Here is a 9,585-nt window from a genome sequence, read left to right as displayed (position 1 = left end):
CTCCCACTACTCAAAAAACCAAAAAAAAAAAACTCCATACAAACCCTACTCCCACTCGCTACGACCCTTATGCTTCCTAACACGTGTAGATCACCCTAACGTGTCAAATAATAGTGGCGTGTGTCATTGCCTCTATGTCCAGCGCGTGTATGATTGAAAACCCTCCAGATTTTGTCTTTCCCGCGGCCATTAATGAGGCTTCTCCGCAAAGTATCATAACAACGACAAACTTTTACGGAAACAAGAAATAGAGAAATTTCATCGAGAGAAAAAGAGAAACAAACTGCGGGTAACAGGAAATGAAAGAAAGCTAAGACATACTTTTTTCCATAAAGAATTAGAAAGAAATATATGTAAATTAATTTGATAAACAACCAAAGACTTGTAGAGAGAGAGAGAGAGAGAAAAAATGAGGCACCATTAATGAAGAGCCCAACTACCATGCTTGAATACAAGTAGATATTGCACTGGCAGCAGCAGTAGCAGCACTAGTAGCTCACATTACATGTGATCTTACTTTTAAATAACATCATTACAGCTTCTTTCTCTCTCTCTCTCTCTCTTTTCTCTGTGGCTTTGTTTTGTGATAATTAATTAGATCGGATGTGGAACTCGGCGGAGAATGTGTTTTCTAGAACGTCGTCGTTTAGGGACGAGGTAGAGGACGAGGAGGCGTTAAGGTGGGCGGCGCTTGAGCGGCTGCCGACTTACGCTCGAGCTCGCCGTGGCATTTTCAAGAACGTGGTCGGTGACGTTAAGGAGGTCGATGTGAGTGAGCTGGCGGTTCAGGAACAGAGGCTTGTGTTGGACCGGTTGGTGAATGCTGTTGAAGATGATCCGGAGCGCTTCTTTGATCGCATGAGAAAGAGATGCGAAGCGTAATGAATCGTTTCATTTTTATTTTTTTTTTGTTTATTGATAGTGCGTTGAGCTTTTGAAAAACGAGAAGCTGAATTTGTGTTTTCGACATTAAGAATTTGACTTTTTTTTTCTTTTTTGTTTTTCAATTTACACTTATAAAATCTTATAACTTATTTCAACGAACACTGTTTTTAAACTACTTATTTTCCATTTTAATAAATAAAATAGTTGTGGAATCAAAGTACTTTTTTTTTTTTTTGGCAAGTCGAATGCATGTTAATTTTTATTTTTAGTTGTGCACCAGCTTCACTTCCTCGATGAGTTACATTTGGAAATTTTTAGCTCTAAATAATCGAATTGAGACTTTGTTTGGTCGATGAGAACTGACTGAAGAAGAAAGAATATTTACAGAGTTGATTTGGAGCTTCCAAAGATTGAGGTTCGATTTCAGAATCTGACAGTTGAATCTTTTGTTCACCTTGGAAGTAGAGCGCTACCAACCATTCCCAATTTTATTTTTAACATGACTGAGGTAAATTAATCACAATTAACTATTTTGTTTTGTTGCTATAAATCGATTTTTTTTTTTTTTTAATTTACCCGTTTGACTGTTGTTCAGGCTCTTTTGAGGCAATTGCGGATATATCGGGGAAACAGGAGCAAATTGACAATTTTGGATGACTTAAGCGGGATTATTAGACCTTCCAGGTAATTTCAGACATGATCAAGTCCGTAAAACTTTTGGCCACGTTTGTATCTGTTTTATAAGGTACAATTATTATTTGTAGATTGACCCTGTTGCTGGGTCCTCCGAGCTCAGGAAAGACTACACTATTGCTAGCTCTTGCTGGGCGCCTCGGACATCATTTACAGGTACTAAGATTTTGCTTTTCTTGAATGATGCTAAACGTGTTTTAAAATATGACACCTGGTTGCCAACATTTCCTTGTCTGATTGTTCATTGCTTGTAATATATTTGCACTTTGATTTTTTAAAAGGTGTCAGGGAAAATTACATACAATGGACACGGGTTTAAAGAGTTTGTTCCTCCAAGGACGTCCGCTTATGTCAGTCAACAGGATTGGCAAGTGGCAGAGATGACAGTACGGGAAACTCTGGATTTTGCAGGACGGTGTCAAGGTGTTGGATCCAAATATGGTAAGCCCCAGAAAGTAATTTGTATCTGTAAGAGCAATGCTCTCCTAGTTGCTGACTATGAATTCTGGCAAAAGATATGATTACGGAACTTGCAAGAAGAGAAAAAATAGCTGGGATAAAACCTGATGAAGATCTTGATATATTTATGAAGGTAATTGTAGGACGACTAATTCTTTTTCTGAAAATATATATTTCTGTTGAGAGTTTCTCAATGTTACACTTTTTGCTTTCAGTCATTTGCACTGGGGGGTCAGAAGACTAGTCTTGTGGTGGAGTACATCATGAAGGTACTCTCTATATGTTGATTGCTCTTGGATACATTTGGCACTCCTTTTGTGACTGTGGCCTTAAACATCCCTTAATAGTAACTAACACCCTTGAAGAATGACTACTGAGGATTGGCCCATCAAACATGTTGAATAGCATGTTGTTAGCCAATGGAATTTGATTTAAAGTTAAATAGGTACCTTGAACTGTAGGGTGATGCTCTCGCTTATAAGGGGTTGATGAACATAAATGGTTAAATGAACATAAATTGTTAAACTTCTGAAGCACTAATGTTTGTCTGACAAAGATTCTAGGTTTGGACACTTGTGCTGACACATTGGTAGGAGATGAGATGCTTAAAGGTATCTCTGGAGGCCAGAAGAAGCGGCTGACAACAGGTGCAAGCAATGTATATTACCTTCTACTGATAGTAAAATTCTTTTGGCTTTTATTCGTGCTGATTTGATTTAGCAATTATTTGATTTCAGGTGAATTATTAGTTGGTCCAGCCAGAGTACTATTCATGGATGAAATATCAAATGGCCTTGATAGTTCAACTACTTATCAAATCATCAAATATCTTAAGCATTCTACCCGTGCACTTGATGGGACCACTGTCATTTCTCTGCTTCAACCTGCTCCTGAGGCTTATGAGTTATTTGATGATGTTATACTTTTGTCTGAAGGCCAGATTGTATACCAGGGACCCCGAGTTTCTGTTCTTGATTTCTTTGCATCTATGGGATTTAGTTGTCCAAAGAGAAAGAATGTGGCAGACTTCTTGCAGGAAGTAAGTGGTCAAGGATTGTATGTAAATTCATATGCATCATACTCCTCTTTTTTTTTTTAAAAAAAAAGTTTGCTAAAAAAATTCTGAATACAGGTTACGTCAAAGAAGGACCAAGAGCAATACTGGTCCAACCCTTACCTTCCATACCGATATATATCTCCAGGAAAGTTTGCTGAAGCTTTTCATTCATATCACACTGGAAAGAATTTGTCAGAGGAACTGGCTGTTCCTTTTGACAGACGATTTAATCATCCAGCAGCATTGTCAACTTCTAAATATGGTGAAAAGAGGAGTGAACTTCTCAAAACCAGCTTTAACTGGCAATTGCTACTGATGAAACGGAATTCATTTATTTACGTTTTCAAATTTATTCAGGTAATTTTACTAAATCTGTTAATTTGGCGAGTGGATTAGTGTCTGTATTTGGTAAACAAGGCCTAAGAGACCATTTTTATTGCTGTTATATTGACAATGCTAATGCTAACTTTTCACTAATGTGTTCTGTTCTGCAGCTTCTTATTGTTGCCTTAATCACAATGACTGTTTTTTTTCGGACAACAATGCACCATAAGACAATCGATGATGGTGGCTTGTACCTTGGAGCACTTTACTTTTCCATGGTCATTATTCTCTTTAATGGCTTTACTGAGGTTTCAATGTTGGTGGCGAAGCTCCCAGTACTTTACAAGCATAGAGACTTGCACTTCTATCCTAGTTGGGTTTATACAATTCCTTCTTGGGCTTTGAGCATTCCAACATCGCTCATAGAGTCTGGTTTTTGGGTGGCTGTTACATACTATGTGATTGGATATGATCCTAATGTTGTTAGGTAAATATTATGCTTCTATTGAATTCAGCAATCGATGATGACTGAAATGAAAAGGATTTATGATTCGAATTTTTTATTGCAGATTTTCCCGGCAACTCTTGTTATATTTCTTTCTGCACCAGATGTCTATAGGTCTTTTCCGTGTAATTGGATCGTTGGGCAGAAATATGATTGTTGCCAATACCTTTGGATCTTTCGCAATGCTGGTGGTCATGGCTCTTGGAGGATTCATCATTTCAAGAGGTAAAACTTGCCATTTTGCAATATCTACATGGTTAGTTGCTGATGTCTTCATAAGTTTATTCTTCTTTTTTTTAATCACTGTGGCAGATAGTATACCGAAATGGTGGATCTGGGGTTTCTGGGTTTCTCCTTTGATGTATGCCCAAAATGCAGCTTCAGTGAATGAATTTCTTGGGCATTCTTGGGATAAGGTAACATAGTGTAATCTTTTACTTAGCATATCATATAAGCATCTATGCATCTTGCTTCAAAGCTTTTGGGTGCTTTTGAAATTTCAAATTTTCATCTATCAATATGGTTTACAGTAATGATGAATGACCAGGTAGTTGAAATGAGTAGCATAATCATTAAATGACTGCTTATGGGGCTTGAATACCTCTGAGAGCATCAATGCTACTACTATTGTTTCAATTGATTAGTATTGTTAAATGAGTTTCCTTCTTCACCTCCGGACCTTGAGTGCCGTTGTATCCTATTAAGATCTTATAAATATGATGTACATACAATACATCAACATATTGTCCAATAAATAATATGATACAAGAAAAATAAAATTAATGCACAACCAATTTTTAAAATTATAATGTAAGTACTAAGTAGCTCAGTTTTGCAAACTATTACACATACAAAATGGAAAGACATGACATGTATAACACTTATGATTGGTATGTCAAATTATCAATTACACTTGCTCACAATTTGTATATGCTGTTTTCACTTTTCGAATTAAACAATTTGATAAAGCCATTAGATGAGAGTCACAGTGTAGCCTTGTCAAACACTATGCTGTGTCCCAATCGAATTGTTGATAGCTTTTGGGAGTCTTCTACTGAAAACCTTGTGATCATCTTGAGACCATATTAACTCAAAGTTGGAATTGTCTGATTTCTGGTTACCACACAAGTCAAGTAATTTTCTCCTTCCTTTCACCCCATCTGTGAATGTCCCAATAATGATTTTCAAGAATGTACATTTTGGGTCAGGTCTGTCCAACATGGGATGAAATATTTTGCTAGGAAACATAGTTCTGATGGCTTTAAACCCTAGAGCTTGTGGAAGTGCATCCTGAGATGTTTCTTTTGGCTTCACTTTGAGAAGAGGCTAAAGAAAATTTGGCTATAACTGTATGTTGTGCATCACTTTTCTTTAGTCTATTATCATTTGCAGCGTAATCTTGGTGGTTTTAAGCATTCTGTCTTTCTTTACGGCCTGATTCAAGTCATGTGCCTAAAGGGTAATCAGATGAAAAATTAATGTAAATATTTATTTCAATTTAGTGATCTAAGGCAATAGACAAAATTTACACATAAGTGCTAATATTTTGCTAATTAAGTAAAGTTCAACCTGTTGTTTTCTTGAATATATGTTGAAACTCTTGTTGTATGTTTCCTTATATGTAGAAAGCTGGGAACTCCAACTTTTCGTTAGGAGAGGCAATATTGAGACAACGCAGTTTGTTTCCAGAAAGCTACTGGTACTGGATCGGTGTTGGAGCCATGCTTGGATATACACTTTTATTTAATGCTCTCTTCACTTTCTTCTTAAGCTACCTTAACCGTGAGTGATCTCATTCTGTAAACAGTGCTCCTTTATTGTGTCTGCTAATAAAGAAAGTTAGTAGAAAGATACTCTGCATTAAGTTATGCTTTTACTGTTTCACAGCTTTGGGAAAGCAACAGGCTGTTGTCTCCAAGAAAGAGCTACAGGAGAGAGACAGGAGAAGGAAAGGTGAAAATGTTGTTATCGAACTGAGAGAGTACTTGCAGCGTTCATCTTCGCTAAATGGTTTGTAAAATGCAATATACATCGGGTTTCTATTTTCTATTCCTTTTTATACATCAAGATTTGATGCTGAAAAGTTTACATTTATCTTGACTTCTGGATAGGAAAATATTTCAAGCAAAAAGGCATGGTTCTGCCGTTTCAACCACTTTCTATGGCCTTCGGCAATATCAATTACTTTGTAGATGTCCCTGTGGTGCGTACAATGTTCCACTCCAACTTGCTACTTTAAATATTTAAATATTATTCATCTGATCCAAGTATCTCCTCAGGAATTGAAACAAGAAGGCGTATTAGAGGATAGATTGCAGCTATTGGTTAATGTCACTGGAGCATTCAGACCTGGTGTGCTTACGGCATTGGTAGGAGTTAGTGGTGCAGGTAAAACCACCCTCATGGATGTTTTAGCAGGTCGAAAAACTGGCGGGATCATAGAAGGGGACATATATATATCTGGTTATCCCAAAAGGCAAGAAACTTTTGCTAGAATTTCAGGTTATTGTGAGCAGAATGACATTCACTCTCCTGGCTTGACTGTTCTGGAATCACTTCTGTTCTCTGCTTGGCTGCGGTTACCATCAGAGATTGAATTGGAGACACAAAGGGTAATATTAAATACATCTCTTTTCTATTTTATGTATCTTGGCTAGGTAATATTAAATACATCTCTTTCTATTTTATGTATCTTGGCTAAGATTAACTCATTGATTGAAATTTTCAGGCATTTGTTGAGGAAGTGATGGAACTTGTGGAGCTGACATCTTTAAGTGGAGCATTGATTGGTCTACCAGGAATTAACGGCTTGTCCACGGAGCAACGTAAAAGATTGACAATTGCTGTTGAACTAGTTGCCAACCCTTCTATAGTGTTCATGGATGAGCCTACATCAGGGTTGGATGCAAGGGCTGCAGCAATAGTGATGAGAACTGTTAGGAACATTGTAAATACTGGGAGAACAATTGTGTGCACAATCCATCAACCCAGCATCGACATTTTTGAATCGTTTGATGAGGTATTTTCTCTTAGAATTGGAGAGATCTTTATTAATAAGGTTTTCTCTCTTGACATGTCAAATGTCAGAAATCAGACGAGCTTATGTCCCTGTTTTTGTTGTAGCTACCCAACACTTTTTGTCTGATTGTTAGTTGATAGGCTTGTTATTCAGTTACGTGGATGGAAAATTTTGAGATAATTTATCATTATGCTTGATACTTCTGAAATGTTTTGATCTCATTGATACTCTCCTGAAATTATAATCTTTTATCTCTGTAGCTTTTGTTTATGAAGCGCGGAGGAGAGCTCATATATGCTGGTCCACTTGGTTCTAAGTCTTGTGAACTCATCAAATATTTTGAGGTTGAATCATTCATGTTTAAATCTCCAAGAATATTTTATTGTCAGATACTTTTTGGTTAAATCCATCGTGATGCTGTTCACGTTCATCTTATCAATCTGCATATCTTTGCATCTATAGGCAGTTGAAGGTGTGCCAAAGATCAGGCCCGGATATAATCCTGCTGCTTGGATGCTTGAGGTTACTTCACCAGTTGAAGAAAGTCGTCTTGGTGTTGATTTTGCGGAAATTTATCGAAGATCAAACCTGTTTCAGTATGTGCATGTCCTAGGGGAATTTCCAGCTGTTTGGTTTCACTATTACATTCAGCACTTTTCTTTTTCCCTTGTCTGACAATTCTATCTTGCTATGTTTCAGACGTAACAGGGAACTGGTTGAGAGTCTAAGCAAGCCAAGTCCTAGCTCCAAAAAATTGAACTTTTCAACCAAGTATTCTCAGTCTTTTGCTAACCAGTTTTTAGCTTGTCTTCGAAAGCAAAACCTATCTTATTGGCGGAACCCACAATATACAGCAGTTCGCTTTTTCTACACTGTTGTGATCTCATTAATGCTTGGATCAATATGTTGGAAATTTGGTGCAAAAAGGTTTGCTATTAAAGCTTTCCTTTAAAGCTGTAACCTCCTAGATATTCTATCATACTTGGGCATTTTTGGAACTCTTTAGCATCACATAATTACACATGAATTACTATGAGGTCAAAAGCTTGTAAAAAAGGTAGGTAATAGACAGCTGCAATCTCTCACTTTTTATTTGGTTCCCTTGGTGCATATATTCCTCCACGAACCGAGGACGTCAAGAGTTTGATATTTGCCATTATATCAGTTTCATTTCTCTATTTGCTTCGCTTCTCGTCTCTCATTAGACATAGTCTTCTTTGCTGTGGGCAGAAGTCTGTATCACTAAATTCTCTTCCACATTTGAATGCTCATTCATACAGGGAGAACCAACAAGATTTATTTAATGCCATGGGATCCATGTATGTAGCTGTCTTATTCATCGGAATTACCAATGCCTCAGCTGTTCAACCTGTCGTTTCTGTTGAAAGATATGTTTCATATAGAGAGAGAGCAGCTGGAATGTATTCAGCTCTACCTTTTGCTTTTGCACAGGTCTGCTTCTGTGTTCTTCCCTTTCCCCACTTCTTTATTCGCGCAATGATACCATACTCAAAACTTCACTAGTGTTTTTCTTTCTTTATATATGCAGGTTGTTATTGAATTCCCTTATGTGTTTGGACAGGCACTTATTTACTGCTCCATTTTCTACTCTATGGCCTCATTTGAGTGGACTGCTGTGAAGTTTATTTCTTACATATTTTTTATGTACTTTACCATGCTATATTTCACCTTTTATGGCATGATGACGACTGCTATCACACCAAATCATAATGTGGCTGCCATTATTGCTGCTCCCTGTTATATGCTTTGGAACCTTTTCAGCGGCTTTATGATTGCCCACAAGGTACCTAAGTTACCATTTTTATTTTTAGTGTGGTATCATATTTTGTTAGAACAGCTTGTGTATTTCATTTTATTTTATTAACATAACCTGATAGCATCATGTTGAAAGTTCCAGTAGCCTAAACTTGTAGAGCAGTATGTACATGGACCATAGGCTTTGTAGTCAACTGTGTTGACAATAAAATGATCTCCAGAAAAATGATCTTCATCCAAATATGCAATCGTGGAATCTACTTCCCGTGGGTTGGGTTGCCTTTCATTCTCACATACACCTATAAAGTACGATAATGTGCTCCACTTGTTTTGCAGAGAATTCCCATTTACTGGAGATGGTATTACTGGGCGAACCCTATAGCATGGAGTCTGTACGGCCTCCAGACTTCACAATTTGGTGACGACGATAAACTTGTGAAGCTTTCAGATGGAACTGGCTCGGTTCCTGTGAAGCACTTACTGAAGGATGTGTTTGGGTTTAGGCACGATTTCTTGGTAATAGCCGGTGCTATGGTGGTTGCTTTCGCCACTATTTTTGCAATGATATTTGCTTATGCAATAAAAGCCTTCAAGTTCCAAAAGAGATGACAAGGTGAAGGTGGCTTCATTTGTATGAGAACAAAGTGGCAAGTTCATCAGTTTCCTCGTAGAAATGAAGTTTAAGAGAGGGTTGGAATTTGTATAGCAGCAACATAGTATATTCCCGAGCGTACCTGGAATTCTGTGAAAAAACATTTATTCAAGTGTCCAGCAGATACAATAATGTGTAACAGGCGGTATTTGATTCAGCAGTGTAATTTCAGTATATATATAGATTATTCAATAAAGTCGTAATTTTGTAAAATC

At 37.3% G+C, this 9,585-nt stretch overlaps 1 protein-coding gene across 1 annotated transcript; it reads left to right on the top strand.

The window, feature by feature from the left end:
* The first annotated feature begins 376 nt into the window (after positions 1-376).
* Positions 377-9,585, top strand: LOC18055584 (ABC transporter G family member 32). The gene is made up of 24 exons (XM_006450983.2): positions 377-878; positions 1,273-1,393; positions 1,481-1,569; positions 1,650-1,734; positions 1,860-2,019; positions 2,094-2,170; positions 2,253-2,306; positions 2,594-2,684; positions 2,775-3,076; positions 3,170-3,451; positions 3,589-3,905; positions 3,988-4,148; positions 4,236-4,339; positions 5,549-5,705; positions 5,811-5,933; positions 6,035-6,126; positions 6,203-6,535; positions 6,652-6,942; positions 7,203-7,286; positions 7,405-7,538; positions 7,642-7,869; positions 8,223-8,394; positions 8,492-8,746; positions 9,055-9,585. The coding sequence occupies exons 1-24, from the start codon at positions 604-606 to the stop codon at positions 9,325-9,327; spliced, it is 4,260 nt and encodes a 1,419-aa protein (XP_006451046.1). The 5' UTR covers positions 377-603; the 3' UTR covers positions 9,328-9,585.

Source organism: Citrus clementina, unplaced genomic scaffold (assembly GCF_000493195.1).
Source record: "Citrus clementina cultivar Clemenules unplaced genomic scaffold, Citrus_clementina_v1.0 scaffold_1, whole genome shotgun sequence".
Taxonomy (NCBI): Eukaryota; Viridiplantae; Streptophyta; class Magnoliopsida; order Sapindales; family Rutaceae; genus Citrus; species Citrus x clementina.
The sequence above is the reverse complement of the archived record's forward strand: the minus strand, read 5'-3'. Positions and strand labels throughout refer to the sequence as shown.